Source organism: Callorhinus ursinus, unplaced genomic scaffold (genome assembly GCF_003265705.2).
Source record: "Callorhinus ursinus isolate GAN/ISIS: 27379988/994484 unplaced genomic scaffold, GSC_fseal_2.0 scaffold19, whole genome shotgun sequence".
NCBI classification, from domain to species: Eukaryota; Metazoa; Chordata; class Mammalia; order Carnivora; family Otariidae; genus Callorhinus; species Callorhinus ursinus.
Genome location: NW_027397081.1, coordinates 29681499 through 29700633, shown reverse-complemented (window position 1 = coordinate 29700633; position 19135 = coordinate 29681499). Strand labels below are relative to the sequence as shown.

General features: G+C 37.4%; 1 protein-coding gene across 2 annotated transcripts in view; it reads left to right on the top strand.

The window, feature by feature from the left end:
• NCAPD3 (non-SMC condensin II complex subunit D3) overlaps positions 1-19135 on the top strand; it is a 75923-nt gene that overhangs the window by 30952 nt on the left and 25836 nt on the right. For both annotated transcript variants that reach the window (XM_025893513.2, XM_025893512.2), the window contains exons 14-24: positions 1448-1521; positions 2047-2181; positions 2981-3201; positions 8712-8903; positions 9235-9332; positions 9429-9544; positions 13139-13246; positions 15433-15547; positions 15642-15749; positions 17303-17541; positions 18476-18555. In XM_025893513.2, coding sequence (XP_025749298.1) covers positions 1448-1521; positions 2047-2181; positions 2981-3201; positions 8712-8903; positions 9235-9332; positions 9429-9544; positions 13139-13246; positions 15433-15547; positions 15642-15749; positions 17303-17541; positions 18476-18555 — 1486 coding nt within the window. The remainder of the gene's footprint in view (positions 1-1447; positions 1522-2046; positions 2182-2980; positions 3202-8711; positions 8904-9234; positions 9333-9428; positions 9545-13138; positions 13247-15432; positions 15548-15641; positions 15750-17302; positions 17542-18475; positions 18556-19135) is intronic.

Sequence of the window (19135 nt, the reverse complement as noted above, 5' to 3'; positions counted from 1 at the left end):
CCCAAGCATGGTATATAATCCATTTTGTAGCTTGCTAGATCTGATTTGCTGATATTTTGTTGAAGATTTTATGTATGTATTCACAAGGGATTTTGGTCTGTTGTTTTCAGTTTTTGAGATGTTTTTATTATCTGGTTTTGCTCTCAGGGTACTGCTTAACAGAATGTAGTAGGAAGTGTTTTCTTCTGTTTTTTTAAGAGTTAATGAAGAATTGGTGTTCATTTTTGTTTAAACCTTTCGCGGAATTCTCCAGTAAAGCCCTCTGGTCCTGGGGTTCTGTGCACATGTGGGAAGGTGTTTGTTTTGTTTTGAGGGGTTTTTTTGTTTGTTTTTTGGGGGTTTTTTTGTAGGAAGGTTTTTGATTACTTGTTATAGGTATATTCAGACTGTTTCTTCTGAGTCAGTTTCCATAGTTTTTATCTTTGTAGAAATTTTTCCATTTCATCCAGATTACTGAATGTAACAAAATCGTTCATAGTATTTCTTTGCAAATTCTTTTTATTTCTGTAATGGCAGTAGTAATGCTCCCTCCTTCTCTCCTGATTTTAAGAATTTAAATCTTCTTTCTTTTTTTCTAGTTAAAAGTTTAATTTTGTTTATCTTTTTCAAGGAACTTTTGATTTCATTGATTTTTTTTTTCTATTGTTTTCCATTCTCTATTTCATTTCATAATGTATTTCCTTATACATCAGCAGCTCTCAGAGTGTAGTTGGGGATCCCTTAGCCTCCTTCAGCAGGTCCTTGAAGTTAATGTTGTTTTCATAATATATCAAGACTCTGCACTCTAGAGCATTCTGATTTTGAAGCAGAGATGAGACTCCACTGTTTTTTATTTAGCCAGACGTTAAAGAGTTTGCAAAGATATAAAACAATGCCATTCTTGTTACTAAATACTTTTTGGGGGAAATATAATTAGTTTTCATTTAAAAATGTCCATTTATAGTGACACATTTTCCTATTTTGAAATGAATTATTAAATCTTTTTACTAGAGATTTTTACCAAAAAAGCTCTTAGGAGTCTTCAGAGAGTTTTAATAGTGTAAAGGGGCCTGTGATCAAAAAGTTTTAAATCGGCTATATATGTTATTTAGTCTTTTAAAAAAATTGTGATTTAGATATTCTTTTTTTGTAGCTAAACAAAATGGAAAAGCTAAATAATTCATTCAGAATTTTAGACATAGGAGCCAGGATTAAAAACTGAATTTTTAATATTCAAGAATTTATGCCCTTTTAAAATTATACTATTTTGCCTTTTGCATTATTGTGACTAGCTAATTATTTGACTTTTTTTCTTTTTCTACATTATTTCATACTTGAATTTCTTGGGATTTAAAAGAAGCTAGTCAAGTTTTTTAGAGTATTTTCTCAGTACTGTGTGGTGAGATGTTAGATACTCTAAATACAGTTTTTCTCAGACCATAATGATTCTTTGACATTTCCTCAACAGTGAGATGTGTCATGGCAATGCTGAAAAAGAGAATCAGGGATGAGAAGACCAACGTTAGGAAGTCTGCACTGCAGGTGTGAGTTTTTTCTAGATATCCTTGAATGTGCTCTTTTTAGCACTAAAAACTTGGAAATATTTTGTAAAAACTCCAGCTATAATCATTATTTAATTTCTTTTTCACTTAACATTTGTTCACTTTGATCCTGTTGTATATATAAATTACAGAGATGAACTGAAGGTTTGTCTGTTTTTAAATTTCCTCTGGGTTGTTGACTTTTTAAGAATCACATATTTATATCCTTAACATTTTTTAGATTAGGGATTCTTAATCGGGGGACCATGGATGGATTTTGATAGGGTGCATGTAACCCCTGAATTTGTTTGTAAATACTTGTTTATGTAAAACGTATGTCAAATTTTCTCCAGAGAGAGGCCTTAGCATTCATTAGATTCTGAAAAGGTGGGATGTTACCAGGTGGAGGGATGGATCAGTGACCTCAAAAGTGTTAAGAACCACAGACTTAAGTCTTCTTTTTGTCTATAGTGTGTCTTTTTGCTATGAGTAAGTCATCAATTCGTGTTACATATGTTCCTTCTAGGTATTAGTGAGTATTTTGAAACACTGCGACATCTCAGGTATGAAAGAAGAGCTATCACTTCTGCAGGACCAGTGTCGGGACCCTGCAGTATCTGTCCGAAAGCAGGCCTTACAGTCTCTTACTGAACTTCTTATGGTGAGAAACAGTACATTTTTACATTAAAAATAATTCAGTGTAAATAATTACCTCTTGCTAAAAATTAAGTTGCCTATTGGAAATTCTACCAAGTCTACTGTAGGACTAAATAGTGTAAGAGAAGAGGTATCTTTCAATTACATATGATAGATTATGTCTCATATTATAATTAATTATGAACTAATGCTAGAGTATGCTAATGATTAGCCTTTTCTTGACTTCAGCTTAAATCTCACATAGAAATATGAATTTTAAAATGAATTTGGTTAGGTCAGAGGCCTAGATTAATTTTTGCACAATAAGACCTAGTAGGTGATACTGCCAAAAGAACAGATCCACTAATCTGATATTTAATTTACTTCTGCCAAATAATTAGCTTTGAAGAATTTTAAAAGCATGTTTATTTCTTTACTTCATGATAGAAAACAGTAAGTAATGCATACTTTGACTTCCTCTGTCAACATCTATTCTAATTGCTCCTTGGGATAAATATTTGTCTTTTGCTCTTCATCTTGAATTACTAAAAAGTGCTGATTTACTACTACTAATACAGTAATGACTTCCTAAATTTCAAATTTCAGTATGCACTGATATACAGTAATTGGAGATTGAACTTTGTTTTAACATATATTTCAAATGTTGATTTGTTTTTTCACTTTGATGGTTTATTTGTACTTGTGTGTGTGTGTGTGACTATTTTTAACCTGTCTCAAAATATTGACCACGGCCTCAGTGATTTGTATTTAGACTTCTGGTAGTGTCAGACTTCTTTATGACTTAATGATGTTTAATTCCTAAGGCCCAACCTGGATGTGTCCAGATACAGAAAGCCTGGCTGACAGGGATCATCCCAGCTGTGATGGACTGTGAGAGCACAGTGCAGGAAAAGGCTCTGGAATGCCTTGACCAGCTCCTGTTACAGAACATTAAGCATTACAATAAATTCCACACTGGAGACAATAGCCAGGTACTGGCTTGGGCACTTCTTACTCTCCTTAGTACAGAAAACCAGGAACTAAGGTATGTTAATTGTGTGACTTCTTTTCCATATAGAAAGCCATAAAAGTTTTTTTATTAAAATTTCTGTATTGGTCTTGGAAAATTAGCTTTCCAAATTACTTAACATATATGAAGATTCAATTTTTGGTCTTTTTTTCCTTGACCCAATTCAAATCGCTTAGCATTTTTGTGGTGACAATTTTTTGTGAAGTCTTTGATTACCTCCTTTGCTTTTCTCCAAGTGTTTAAATTAATGTCTTAATATGTAGTAGAAAGCACTGATAGACATATTAATAGTAATTTTCCACATACTCATTTTTATGAAAGATGACTTCCTAGTTCTTTCAAATTAAACTTTTCCTGAGATCTTATTGGATTGGTTGGCTTGATACTACTGCAGTATATTTTTACCATTTGATAACATTTACTGAGCATACACTGTACAGTGAACACTGTAGTGAGGGGTTAGCACATGTTGTATTAGTAAGTTTTAATCTATACTGCAGTAATCTTACAATTAGCTTGTGTTTACACTACCTTGACTGACTTTTCTTTTTTTTTTAATCATGTAAGAAACACTTCCCTACTCGTTGATATGTAGTTATGGAGGAATTATCATACAATAGAAACATACTAGATTTTGTATTGTAAAACGCCGTTCTGTGGCTCTGACAGATCACCAGTAAAATGGTGCTTAGTGGGGGCTGTGGAGAAGGCAATGGGGAGTTACTGTTAAATGGGTACAACGTTTCATGTGGGGTGATAACAAAGTCCTGGGGATGGATGATTGCATAACAGTGTGACCCCACTGAATTGTACACCTAAAAATCGTTAAAATGATAAATTTTATTATGTATATTTTACGACAAGAAAAAAAATGTATTTGCTCAAAGTTAGGAAGGAGAGTATAGAATTAGGGTCTTAAGTGTAAAAAAGTTTTGGAATAGCTGTTATGGAAAATGAGCTAGGGCAGCAGTCCTCAAAGTGTGAAGGATTCATGAGCTCAGACTGTTTTGATCATAATATTAAGATGTTATATGCCATTTTGCACTTTTATTCTTTCATAGTACAATAGAGTTTTCTGGAACCATATGATAATATTGAAGCAAATTGAATGCAGAGGCAGCTATAATAATCTGCGTGTCTTTTGTTTAAGCCAGACCATACAGAGATTTACAGAAAGTAAAAGCAATGACAGTGTTCTCACCAAGTTTATTTTGTTTTGAGAAAGATTGTGATTTTTTTGTAAAACAATGCATTTATGTTAACATAAAATTGGCTTATTGTTATTTTTAAATTAACTAATAGATAAATATTCTTAAATTTTTCAGTTTTAATTTCTGCACAGCAGGATATAGCCCACATAAACCAAAGCTCTTCAAGGTGGTGCATAATTTTTTGAGTTCAAAAGTGCCCAAAGATGAAAAAGTATGAGAACTACTGAGCTTGGGAATCAGGTTTTCAAAAAGGATTATTAAGAAAAGTAGCTGGTGGAATAGAGTTCTATAAACATTTGTAAACAAAATCTTGTGGTATGTTCTTTAATAAACAGAAAGTAGCTAGAACATCAGGAAGTGTTCAGGAAGAGAGAGACTTCACAGAACAGATGACTTTTGAATTTGAATCTTGAAAGTTAATAAGGAGGCAAAAGTGCATGTCCATGGGAAACAAATAGCCAATGCAAAGCCATGGAGGCATAAGCATTGTGTCCTGTTAGGAGCCATAGGATTTCACTGTGGGTGGGGAAACGGTGCTTGTTGGAGTGCACATAAAATGAAATGAGATGTTAAGCAGGGTCCACATACTGCAGAGTTGTTACATAGCATACCAAGGAGTTTGACTTTAGATTGAAAACAGAATGGGAGGGGGAGGCTGCTGATGAATTTAAAGTGGATGGGTAATAGAGGATTTTATATTTTAGGAAGTATTAACCTTGAAAATAAAACGCCCAGTTATTTTACCAGCAAAATGTTAATAGCAGAGCTATGACAAACCACAGGCAAGTCTGGAGATCAAAGGAGAGGAACTGTTAGTTTTTAGAGAAAAGGGAGACGTGGGAAGGGCTGCTTTGAAGGAAAGCCCATTGAAAGAAAGTGAGAGTTCAAGGTGGTGATGGTTTCTCCATTGGCTGGCTGTCACCAGGCTAGGACGAATCCTTCCTCTTGGCTGGAGTAGTAAAGTCAGCTTGTTCCTCTTGGGAATACAAGTCAACCCTTTCTGTTGGGTCTGCAATTGATGATCAGTGGTAGGCGTGAGAGCTCCCCCTTGCTGGCTTCTCAGGTCCACTTTCAGTTTCACAGGAAGTGTAGCAAAGGGACTTGTGCTCGGTGACCAGGAGACAACTAGAATCTAAGAAAACAGGCCAGCACTGAAATGATTTAAGTTAAAGATGAGGAGGACTTGCATCGAGGAGAAGGCAGTAGAAATGAAGAGAATGAAGTATATTTAAAGATATTTAACAAGTGGAAGTACAGAATTGGTAAAGTTTTGATTTGAGGGTTGAAAGGAATCAGTGCACTTCCTCTACTCAAACTTCTCACAGTCTGGTGGAAAGAGACAAAATAAATTCACAATTTTAGTAAAAAGTGAGTTTTAGGAGCAAAGAGGGAGGGCATAGTGGTGAGGGCATTGGTGATTTTTTTTTTTACTTTTTTCTTTTTTAGCTTAGGTTGGCTTCCTTTTGATGGTGGCAAGAGCTGAATTATTCCCAGAGGTGGAATAAGTAGAAATTAACCAGGCAGCCATAATAGTGAGAGTTTCCAGACAGAAAATAACAATGCAAAGGCTTAGAGGACTGAAGTCTCCATGATTCTATCCAAAATAACTGGTAAATGGGATTTCCATTCACTGGAGATATGGAAAGCAGAGGCAGGGCAGATTTCTGAACAGAGGGAAGGCAGGAGATGGAAGTCCAATTTAAATGTCTGCACAGCAAAGGAAACAATCGACAAAACTAAAAGCCTACGGAATGGGAGAAGGTATTTGCAAATGACACATCATGTAAAGGGTTAGTATCCAAAATCTTTAAACAACTTATCAAACCCAACACCCAAAAAACAAATAATCCAGTTAAGAAATGGGCAAAAGACATGAATAGACACTTTTCCAAAGGAGACATCCAGATGGCTGACAGACACATTGAAAGATGCTCTCAACATCACTCATCATCAGGGAAATACAAATCAAAACCACAGTGAGATACCACCTCACACCTGTCAGAATGGGTAAAATTAACAAGTCAGGAAACAACAGATGTTGGCGAGGATGCAGAGAAAGGGGAACCCTTTTGCAGTGTTGGTGGGAATGCGAGCTGGTACAGCCACTAAGGAAAACAGTATGGAGATTCCTCAAGAAGTTAAAAATAGAACTACCCTATGATCCAGCAGTTGCACTACGAGGTATTTATCCAGAGGATACAAAAATACTGATTTGAAGGGGCACATGCACCACAGTGTTTATAGCACTATCAACCATAGCCAAATTATGGAAAGAGCCCAAATGTCCATCAACTGATGAATGGATAAAGTGTGTGTGTGTGTGTGTGTGTGTGTGTGTGTGTGTGTGTGTGTGCGTGTGTGCACGTGCGCATATGTAATGGAATATTACTCAGTGATCAAAAAGAATGAAATCTTGCCATTTGCAACAATGTGGATGGAACTTAGAGTGTATTATGCTAAGCGAAGTAAATCAGAGAAAGACAATATGATTTCACTCATGTGGAACTTAAGAAACAAAACATGAACAGGGGGAGGGGAAGGGAAGGAAAAATAAAATAAGATGAAAACAGAGAGGGAGGCAATCTATAAGAGACTCTGAAATACAGAGAACAAACTGAGGGTTGTTGGTGGGGAGGTAGGTGGGGTGATGGGCATTAAGAAGGACACTTGTTGGGATGAGCACTGGGTATTGTATGTGAGTGATGAATCACTAAATTTTACTCCTGAAACCAATACTACACTCTATGTTAACTAACTTGAATTTAAATTTAAAAAAAAATGTGCTTGCGATGCTTTCTCATGTCTAATTGGTAATTCATTTTGGTAATGAATGAGATCATCTAGGGTTCTGTTGTAGATAAGAGAAGAGGACTAAGAATAGAACTTTTCAAAATCAGCCATTAGAGTGTTTTGAAGAAAAGGAATTAGTGAAGGGAAGATAAAAGCGATCCACCAAGTAGACCACAGACCAGAGTACGAGGGCAGAGAGAGTGGTCAGTAACGTCTGGCAGAGGTTATGGAAAATGGGGACTGAACATGGTCCATTGGTTTGGACACTGGGATACTAGGCTAGCCGTCAGTGGTGCCGTACAAAAGAACCAGGTTAGTATCTGTTAAAAACATTCTGACTTGATAGGGAGTGGCTTGTGATCAACAGTGGGGCTGAGGGGTAAGCTAATTGAGGGAGGCTTTTTGGGAACTATACAGCTGATGTGGAGGGGTATGAGTTGTCAGAAGAGGCAAATTTGAGATTTCAAAACTGGAAGTTCAGAGGATTTTTTTCCCATTCTGTTCATTTCTTAGAGTAAACATTACTTAATATTTTGTGTGATTCTTCTTAATAAATTTTAAAATATTTGCTGATTGCATGTATGTTGTTTTTGGGCCGTAATTAGATATAATATGTTATGAGTTACCTGCAGTAAAATTCTAGATGTTTATAGATAGATTTTTAATCAGGAGCTAATATGTAAAACTGTTAATTTATGTGGATGTGGTTATTATGTGTAGATGTGTTTATTTTGTTACAGTTGTTTTCTGCATGCTTTGAGAATTCCTTTCTTTTATTTTCACTTAATGAAATAGTCTTGGTATATGAGTGTGTGTGAGTGTGTGTGTATGTTCCTAGCAGTTTAGGAAGAATTAATTGTGGGAAGAAGTGTATTTTTCTCTTTGCTTACATATGTAACTGCATTTGTTTCATCAGTCATGTGATCTCGTTCAGTGCTATGAGAAGTCAAATAAGAAATGATATAAAACAATAACATAACACCAGCACTTAATATGCCAGAAGCATTTTTTTGTTTTATTTTTAAAGGGTTTGAAATATGGATTTCTGAGTGGTATTGGCAGGTCATAGCAAAGTTTAGCTTGTTTAATATCACCGTATTTAAATGCTAGGATGTCATTTGTCTCCAGTCCTTCTATTGAAAAAACAGCAATGTCTATGCTTTTTGTCACTAAAACCCTCTAACCTCTGGATGTATTTGTTACTGGTAACTCATCCCTTATGTTTATATAGCAAAATTGGAGGGAATGAGGATAAGAAGGGTCTCAAATGAATTATGAAATTTTATTCTTTACTTTAAAAATAAATTCTTTATAAGGGGAGAAATAAATATATTTTATTCTGTATAATAAAAATTTTAAAAATAGCTAGTTTGGTATCAAATATGTCACTAGCCAGGAACTTCTGCATAGACGTTTGATGTGCCAGAGGAGTCCTGGAGCAACAGAAGGTGGTAACCTTTCACTGAGGGCTGCTCTGAACAGTTTTGTATATTTACAAAAGATGTTTCCCATCTTTTTTTCTAGCCGCTATTTAAATAAGGCCTTTCATATCTGGTCCAAGAAAGAGAAATTCTCATCCAGTTTTATAAACAATGTGATATCCTACACTGGCACAGAACATTCTGCACCGGCCTGGATGTTGCTCTCCAAGATTGCTTGCTCATCCCCCAAGCTGGACTACACCAAAATAATAGAGTCCTGGGAGAAAATCAGCAGGTTTGCATGCTTATAATGTAGTTGCTGACAGACACTGAAGATTCTTGGAAACAAAGCTCATGTCTTAAGGAAGTGGGCTATTTCATAGCTATTCATATACATAGATCTTGTCTTTAAATTCTGGTATAAAAACAAACATGAAAGATAAAACTAATTTTTAAGCTTTCAGTTTACCCTTTGTCCCAGTAATTTAAGTGCCTTAATGCTCCTACAGCTTGACTCCTAAACCATGCTACACTACATTCCTCCAGTATTAACAATCCAGAGACTATTGGTTGGCAGCAGAGTTTATTTTGGCTCTATATTGATATTCCTTATGTCCTTTTCCTAGTCAACAGAATCCCAATTCAAACACCTTAGGACATATTCTGTGTGTTATTGGGCATATTGCAAAGCATCTTCCTAAGAGCACCCGGGACAAGGTGACTGGTGAGTGTCTTTTGGAGACTCTTGGAAAGGCTTTGTTTCTCACTTTATATATATTTTAAGCAGTTAAATTTGGAGGGTTTTTGACTCTCTTTTTAGATGTGGTCAAGTGTAAGCTGAATGGATTCCAGTGGTCTCTAGAGTTGATCAGCTCAGCTGTTGATACTTTGCAAAGACTCTGTAGAGCATCTGCAGAGACACCTGTGGAAGAACAGGTAGGCTACAAACTCTCCTGGATATGTTTGTCGTTTGTTTGTACTTATACATATTACTCTGTTTTGAAGTTTGAAGAGTATTCTCTGTGGAGAACCTACAAGAATGGGTAGTCTCCAGCAGCTGATACTACAATACTTATGTGACAAGCAGTTGACATTCCCTGAGAGGATCTTGGCTACTAATGACACAGGGTTCCCTCAGGAAGTCACCACCTTGGTTCTAGGTACAAGTGTCTTCTAGGAGATGATTTCTGATCATTTGAGAGGTCATACTCCTGGAAAATACCTGTCCTGTTACTAGAAGGCTATATTATTCTAATGCCTCTTCCTATATCATGTCCCCAAAGTTGGCCAGAACCTACAGCTCATATTTTCTGTAGAACATACACACAAATCCAAGCCAGGGTTTTGCCTGAGACAGAGCCATTACTTTGACTCCCTAAAAGATAGCCATATCAGTTTCTCTAATAAGTTACTTTATTGCCATGTATTCTGTTTTTATCATGAAATATACTCCTAGACAATGCTAATCATAACGAAAAATTTTAAGACGAGTTATTAATGATTCTAGAAGTCAAAAGTTAATTTAAATAACTGCTGGAATATTTTTAAATTTCCCAGAATAAAAATATTTTTGCTTCATTCAGCTACATTTCTGTGCTTCCTTTTCTTATATATAAGTTCCTTAAAGAAAGTCCTTCCTTGAAACAAACTGAGGGTTGCTGGAGTGGTGGGGGGTGGGAGGCATGGGGTGGCTGGGTGATAGACATTGGGGAGGGTATGTGCTATGTGACATCTTCTATTTGTAGTAACATAATAATTGGAAAGTATATTACAACTTTTTTTGTTTAGAACTGAAAACAGGTTGAAATGTACTTAACTAAAAATACCCAGCTCTTCCCATTGTAAATGGTGTCTGGTGTTTTCCTGGCGTGTACCTTTTGGCTCGTCTGGTGAAAGAGATACTTGCTTTCTTTGTTTTTTTCTAGCCATTTATCTCTTGATCCAAGAAAAACTTCTAAATAAGGTACATTACCTAAGTAGGGAGCATATTTGAATAGCAGAAAACAGGTCAAAACAAAACAAAAGCTGTTCACGAGGAAAGAATGATGTAGGAAAAAGCAGGCAGAAATGTATATGGCAGATTATGAAACTGTGATCCAGCATGTCTTCTTGGTGGCACACAGCTGATTAATGGCAGAGCCATGCCTGGAACTAAGGCCTCTGACTGCCTTCCCAATCTTTTTTTTTTCTCACCAGCACTGGCTGGAGGAAGAGTGATCTATAATACTGGTGGCGTTGGGGCCTTAAGAAGCCACTGGCTGCTCACTAATGGCCCACAGTTGTTAGCACAGTAAGTTACATCATTGTTAGAGCCTGTGAGGAAGACAGAGTTATCTTCACATTTAAAAACTGAGAACTAAAAGAGATTACTACCACATGTGAAAAAAGGCCAGGGTTGTAGCTTTGCCAATACCACTTCCCTTGGTGATAGACAATGGACTGAGGTCCTGAGATTTTCCAGCATCTTAGGGTATTTTAAATTCGTATGACCTGGTTGTTTCCCCTAAACATGCTTCTCTTTTCCTTTTCTCTGTAAATGAACATTCTATATTTTACTGAGAAAAACAAATTGCCCAAAGAATAGATGATCAGGATCTAGCTCAACAGCATTGTATATGAAAAGACATGGGTTTGGGGGCATTGTTGCTATCTATAAGCCTGGCACCAGTTAATAGTGTTTTGTGGCTATCACTGGAAACAGTCTGTGAGATCTTGGACTGTATTAATAGAAATAGTGACTACAATAAGAGTGGTGATGGTTCTCCTCTTTGTACTGGTGAAATCTAAGTTGGCATGTTCTAATTTAATTTCAGCGGCAACTCCTTAGAGAAATGTTGATAAAATTGAATCTGTCAGTGGGAGAGCAATTTGGTGAGGCAGTTACAAAGCAGGTTGTATAAGGAACAGCTGAAGGACCTGGGTGTTAAGCTGGTGAAGGGAAGAATTATGTGGGATAGGCTGCCTAGCTAAGTTCAACTATATGAAGGACCTTAAAATGAAAGAAGAATTAGATTTATTTGGCATCACAGACCAATGAGTGGAAATCGTGAGGAGACAAACATTAACCAACTAAAGAAAAAACATACCGAGGTCTGCCTGAAATGGAGGGACTTGCCTCAAAACACATCCTAAATCACTGGAGGTGTTCACAGAGAAGCTGGACAACTTGACATGAGTCTCTGTGTGAAGAGATTCCCAGGATTAGATGGCCGCGACAGTTCTCTCCCAGATTCTGTGATTCCAAAAGCTCTAGTTCAACTACCCAGCCCAGTTCTAGGCTTGAGGTGTCACACAAGTTAACCTTTGTCTTCTTGCCAGGATAGAGCATACAGATTTCAGAAGTTCTGGACAGCATCACAGCCCAGGCTGTGCAATCTATTAAAATAAGTACAATAATTCTATAGAAAGTAATAAAGACAATCATTTTGAAACATTTTAGGCCAAGTCAAACTAAAAACATTTGGATCACAGTGATAGTTTGGCCCAGTGTGGTAAACATTGAGCACCATTTTGTGGTAGTGCTGCTGGGCCCTGGGGTGGTGGTTAAAACAGTCCCTTCCTAAGGCACCCACAGCATAATAGGGCAGATGCACATGGAAACAGGTGATTTCAACATAATATAATCATTCCTGGGGCTCCTGGGTGGCTCATTCGGTTGAGCGGCCCAACTTTTGATTTCGGCTCAGGTCACAATCTCAGGGTTGTGAGATTGAGCCCCAAGTCGGGCTCTGCGCTCAGCGCAGAGTCTGCTCCTCCCTCTCCTGCTCCCTCTCTTCCTCCGTCTCCCCGCTCCCACCCCACTTGCTCTCTCTCAAATAAATAAATAAAATCTTTAAAAAAAAATAATATAATCATTCCTCAAATAGAAATGTGCATAACATAACATGGAAGTCTTGGAGTGGAGCCACTTAGCTCAACCTGGGTGTTTTGGACTGGCCTCCTAGAGACAATGTAGTCCGAGCTGTAGAATGTGACTGAGCTCTCTCAGCTGCCATGGAGGTGATATACTAGAGATGGCGACCACTTGACGTTATTTTAACTAACAAGGACTGAAAACTTGTCTTTAATGAATACATTTCAAAATGATAACAACTGTTCTTTTTTTTTCTGTCTTTTTAAAGTATACTATTTGTTATAGTAGTTAATTCACCATCTACATATGCTAGAAGAACCGTAGTGTTTTTCTCTATTAATGGAGGGGCACCATTATTATAGATCTTTTATCAGGGCACTGGATCTTCCCAGATATTTGCTTTTTGCTCTTAAAGGGCACATGGAGAAAGGTGTGTGTGTGTGTGTGTGTGTGTGTGTGTGTGTGTGCTGTATATATATACTGTTCTTTGTGAATTCTGCTTAGTTCTTCTAGCCAGATTGCTGAAAGAGCAAAGATTCGAAAGCATGTTGGCTAGGACTTCTCATGGCTTATGGTTATGCCTTTGAAGACCATAGATTTTCTTCTGAGAAAATTGTTTCATGGACAGTCTCATAGATGTATGGAATCCTTCAGAGATTACCTTTGACTTGCCACAGGAATTACTGAAGCAGGTGTGTGGGGATGTCCTCTCCACCTGTGTGCAGTCCCTCTCCAATATAGTTCTGAAGCAAAGTGGACCTGGGAATATGGATGAAGACCTGTTTGTAAGTAATTACTCTTCTCGAACATTCCGTTCCTTTACACCGTTTGAGGTTTTCTAAAGATGACTTTCTAATGTGCATTTCTAATGCTATTAGCAAGAAAAGGATTTTCCTAGCCTAGAGCTTACTTTTTTTAGAAGAATTTTTGTGTTGGTCAAGGCCTATTCATTTTTCTCTCGTGTACTTATTATCTGGGGGAAAAACTTGATGGGATATGCTTCATCCAGTTAGAGCCTGTGAGGTACCTGATCCAGTAGGGAAAACACAGTCTGTGTTGTGAAATAATAAGGTGAGAAAGTAATAAGGGCAGTATGCTCTTTGTTCTTTTGGCTTGTTTGTTTGATGTGTTTTTAAAGTATAATGTGTCCGCTAAAGCTGTTTAAATACCAGACTGTAGAACTGGGGAATAGCGCTGAGCAGTTCTGAAGCCATGGCTAAAATACAGTGAAATATTTGAAAATTGAAAATACAAATAACCTCGGAGCAGCAAGACTATATGACTTGGCACCCTGCTTTAGAAATTGTGTTGGTGCAATTGATTCCTGTGGGCCAGTAAATGTGGAGCCAGTTTTCTGATTTGAGGTTGACCATCAACAAAACATGCTGTAGTAATTCTGACTCCAACATCTGACAGTCAGTAAAGAAAACTTTTTAATGCCCTTCTGTAGAGGCCATCATTTCACCAGAATTGGCCATTTTCCTCATCTGTATGAAAATTAGTAGAGTACCTCTCCTCTGTGCTCTTCCTGCTTTGCCACCTCACATTTGTACCTGGAGACCAAGGACCATGTTTAGATATGTGAGAAGAGATCATTTGTGCTGAGGCATTAATATGCACACTTTAGTAATAAAAATATTACCAGTAGGAATCCAGACATTTCAGTTCAGAGGGCTGTGATGTGTTAAGATGGCCCTGCCCCAGGGTTTCTAGAGGGTCTCATGCCTCTAATTTGTCTGAGCAGTCACTACCCAAACTAAGAAAAATGCTTATTATGACCAGTGAGTTTTTCCCTCGTAAATTTTTTTTCAACTATTAAATATGTCACCAGAAGCTTCCTGATAGTCAAAATATATAAGGATACATATATATTATAATATATACATTATAATATATACAATATAACTATTGTTTACTTCACTCTAAGTAGAATTTAAATATTCCTTTAATCACTAAGATATATATGTTCAGGATTTTTTAAATATACATACTCTTGATTTTGGCTTAGGTCATGATCTCAGGGTCATGAGATCGAGCCCCACATTGGGCTGTGCGCTGGGCATGGAGCCTGCTTAAGATTCTCTCTCTCCCTCTGCCCCTCCCCCCACTTGCACGGACACACTCTCTCTCTCTCTAAAATAAGTAAGTAGGGCACCTGGGTGGCTCAGTCAGTTAGGAATCTGCCTTCGGCTCAGGTCCTGATCCCAGGGTCTTAGGATTGAGTCCCATGTTGGGCTCCCTGCTCAGCAGGGAGCCTGCTTCTCCCTCTGCCTGCCATTCTCCCTGCTTGTACTCTCTCTCTCACTCTCTCTCAAATAAATAAAATCTTTTTTTAAAAATAAAATAAATTAAGGAAATCTTTACAAAAATAAAATAAAATAAGCCTTTTACATTTTACTATTTAGCTTTACCCTTGCATTTTTAGGATAAAGAAAAAACAGTGTTATTAACTCTCAAGTTGAATGTTCTTCGTAAACACCCAGTAGTAGTGGCAGCTCTGAGGAAGACAGTAGGTATGAGTTTTTGATAGGACTCTAAATAGTAAACCAGTCAGGAAGACAGTTTGGAAATATGTTTTAAAATGTAAAACAGTTTTATGCCCTTTAACCCTGGATTACTTCTAAGGAAGTAAAACAGTGTTTAAAGGTACAAAGGTGTTCTTCAGAAGGAATGCAAACAATAGCAAAGGATTAGAAGCAGTGTAAATGTTCACTAATAGTGAAGTAAATTATGATGACATCAGTAGTTTTTAACATACTTATATAGTCATTAGACATATTTATTATATCTAGTGACAAAAAAGGTTGGGTGAATTTTACCATGTAGTGACTGAATTTTTACGGTGGCCATGTGTTTTTATGGAAAAAAAAATAGTTCTTTTAATTTGGGGCACAAAAAAAAATACATGTCTTTAGCTAGAGTTAATTTTTCTTTTGCCTTATTTTTACTGCAAAACCAATTCTTTTTGCAGGTGAAGTACATTTTTACCTTAGGAGATATAGCCCAGCTTTGTCCAGCCAGAGTGGAGAAGCGAGCATTCCTTCTGATTCAGTCCATTCTAGCTTCTTCTGTTGATGCAGATCATCGTAAGGCACTTGAAATTATCCTCTGCATGTGCTGTCTTAAGGCGGGGTTGGCCCCTGAGATACTGTAGATAAGCCCTCTTCTTCTTCCTTGTAGCAACATCATCTCAAGGTCGCAGTGAAGCTCCAGCCTTTGAGCCACTCTCCCAAGTCCGGGGCTGTGTCATGCCTTCCATGATTAGAGCACACGCCATCATTACTTTGGGTAAGCAAGAATAACATGGGAAAAATATTGCTTGTGCGGTCCAGTTCCATGGGTAGCTTTTTTGTCTCAAATAAGCCAGCCTTAGTAATGTGTTACGTATGCTGAGCTCATATTTACTCTAGCTCTTGTGAATTTTGGAGGGAATTCTGATAATAGCACCTAGCTCAGAGGCATACCAGAGTGCTGATAATGAGAGCCCTTGGTTGGCAGCTGCCCAAGACGATCAGACTCAAGACACTCCCTGTAGGGAACTTTTGGTTTTTATGTTAATTTATTACAATTACACTTGTTCCTTTTTATGGGGGCGGTGTTTAATACTCGTAGCACCATGAGGTCTGTTCATCAAGAACTATATGCCAGGTACCACACTGATTTCTGGGATTGAAAAACTAAATTTGCGGTTCAGTTCATAAAAGGAGATAGTTAGGGCGCCTGGGTGGCTCAGTTGGTTAAGCGACTGCCTTAGGCTCAGGTCATGATCCTGGAGTCCCAGGATCGAGTCCCGCATTGGGCTCCCTGCTCGGCGGGGAGTCTGCTTCTCCCTCTGACCCTCTTCCCTCTCGTGCTCTCTGTCTCTCATTCTCTCTCTCTCAAATAAATAGGTAAAATCTTTAAAAAAAAAAAAAAAAGGAGATAGTTTATTTGATACCTATCAGAACTGGTAGATGAGCTAATTAATAGACATATTTCCCCATGGACTCAAATTGTTGTGAGTCTCGAGAAGACTAACCTCTGTGCTCTAATTTGAATTTTGTTTTAGTATGATTGTTTATTTTATGCTGGATAAGATTTATGAATGTTTTTTGTAATACTAATTTTTTAAAAATCTAAGAACTGTGAATAAGAGCAAAACATTCTCTGGGCTGCAAAAAATTACAAACAGGGGCACCTGGGTGGCGCAGTCAGTTAAGCTTCTGACTTTGGCCAGGTCATGATCTCAGGGTCCTGGGATCGAGCCCCGTGTTGGGCTCCCCACTCAGCAGGGAGTCTGCTTGTCCCTCTGTCCGTCTGCCTGCTTGTGCTCTCTCTCTCTCAAATAAATAAACAAAATCTTAAAAAAAAATACAAACAAAACTCAGTAACAGCCTCCCTCTCCTAACTGTGAATAAGAAATAAAATGAGGTGGTTATTCTTTCCTATTTACCTAGCTCAGGTTTCAAATTCATTATTAAACTTTTTGGCTTCAATGGAGTATGTGTATAATCAAAATAAAATGTATCATCTGTTAGATTTTATTGGTCATTTTCCAGGTGAGTAGATAAGTTCTGAAATTCAACTGTTGACTTTAAAAGGAGGATAGTTTTACTCCAATGAAGGAACATCTCTTAGTATATGTCTCATAAAACGCTGAAGTGAGGGGGGGGCATTATTTTTTTAGGTATTTTGAACTTCCTGATATTTAGTGGTATAGGTTTGTCTGCCTATGATTTTTTTGTTTGTGATTGTTGATATGATGTTTTAACTTTGATCAAGTAAAATCCACAGCAGACTTTATCTGGAGAAAGTGTAGGCATAGGATTAGAGTCAAGACATCTTAATCTCTTCTGTGACAGGCAAGCTGTGCTTACAGCATGAGGACCTTGCAAAGAAGAGCATCCCGGCCCTTGTGCGAGAGCTGGAAGTGTGTGATGATGTGGCTGTTCGCAACAATGTTGTCATCGTCATGTGTGATCTTTGTATCCGGTACACGGTCATGGTGGACAAGTACATTCCCAATATCTCCATGTGTCTGAAGGATTCAAATCCATTCATCCGAAAGCAAACACTCATCTTGCTTACCAATCTCTTGCAGGTATGTCTGAGAACAGGACCTGTCATTTTTTTCCTTCCACTATTGCTTCTGGTTTCAGGGAATATTGGAGTAGCATAGGAAATGCACTGCTCTGTAGTAGAATCCAAAAATAATCAGCCTTGTCTCTGGTTTAAAATATCACTCTTCTGATGTTCTATGCAGCCTTTTAAACAGAGTGTTACTTCCTAATGTTTATTTTGGGTGTTTGTTCACATATCCTGTCAACCAGTGTGAGGTTTCATTTTTGTGAGTAAATTCCATGTAGAGAAGAGCACACTCAGTGGACGAGTACTTCTAGTTCCAATTCTGTCATTCTCCTTGACTTTGAACAAGTCAGTGTTTCTCAGACATAACTTCTTCTTTTGTGAAATGAGGATCATATTTGCCCTGGCTGTCTCAGAGTTGGTCTGAGAGTCCAGTGAGACATTTTTAGTGTGTGAAAGAACTTAGTGAACTCTAAACTCTTAGTGAACAGAGCACTCAATGTTTTTCTTGCCATCGAGAATATATGTTTAGCCTAAAGTGAGGGAGAAATAGTATTTGATCTTTAAATAGAAGGCATTTAACTAAGTTGTATATCTATTCTAGTATGTTCTGTATACTTACTTTTTTATATGGTTAGGTACCTGATGAAGGCACCATTGGCTCTCCCTTTTAAAGCCAGGTGCTTTGAGTAATTTTCCTAATAGAGTAAATAGGATGCTGTTCTACCCAAATATCCCTCCACTTCTCTTTATGATCAGCAAATATACGTGCTTTCAAGATGGTCGGAAGTGAGTGCTAACAGACTGTGCTAATGTGGCACAGACAGACGGAGTAGCTGACAGGTGTGATGTTAAACAAAAGAAAGTTAACAGTTGGTTTTATGACTGAATGCATTTAGGGTTTGTATATTAAAATTCATCCTTAAACAAGCTGGTTTCTCTTTATACAGGAAGAATTTGTGAAATGGAAGGGCTCTCTGTTCTTTCGATTTGTCAGCACTCTGATAGATTCACACCCAGACATCGCCAGGTAACTCTTTCCTCACATGTCAGATAACTGAATGATTTACCTAATTTCTGGTGTACATTAGTTCTCTTTAAAATTTGTTTGGGGTTGAGTTTTTTAGAATTTAGTGAGCTTTTGGCAGTTGCCAGAGAATTAGCAGATTTTTAAGCTATATAACAAAGCTTTACTTTGCATATAAATTAAAAAAAAAATCCCTCATTCAGTTTGACCATTAAATAGTCTCAGCATTGACTACATTTGCTAACATTGTTGACTCTCCCTAAAGGAGTAATGAAGAGCAGTATATGAGTCTGTCATAGCAAACTATATGGAATTGTAGCCATTAACTATTGACTTAACTATGTTGATTTCTAAGCCAGTAAAATGTCAATTTTGATAGAGTTCATGCTTTCTTGTAAGTGCAGAAATTGTAAGGAAGAAATTCTAGGAATTTTAAGACTGTGAAATGAGAGTATACAAATTACAAGGCTTCTTGGAAATGGGTGTTTCTTGAGAATTGGAAGGGAAAGGAGTTGTTTTGCCACTTGTTAATTCCTATCGTTCTATAATTTTTTTGAGGATTTATTTTCAGAAGGTTGAGGAA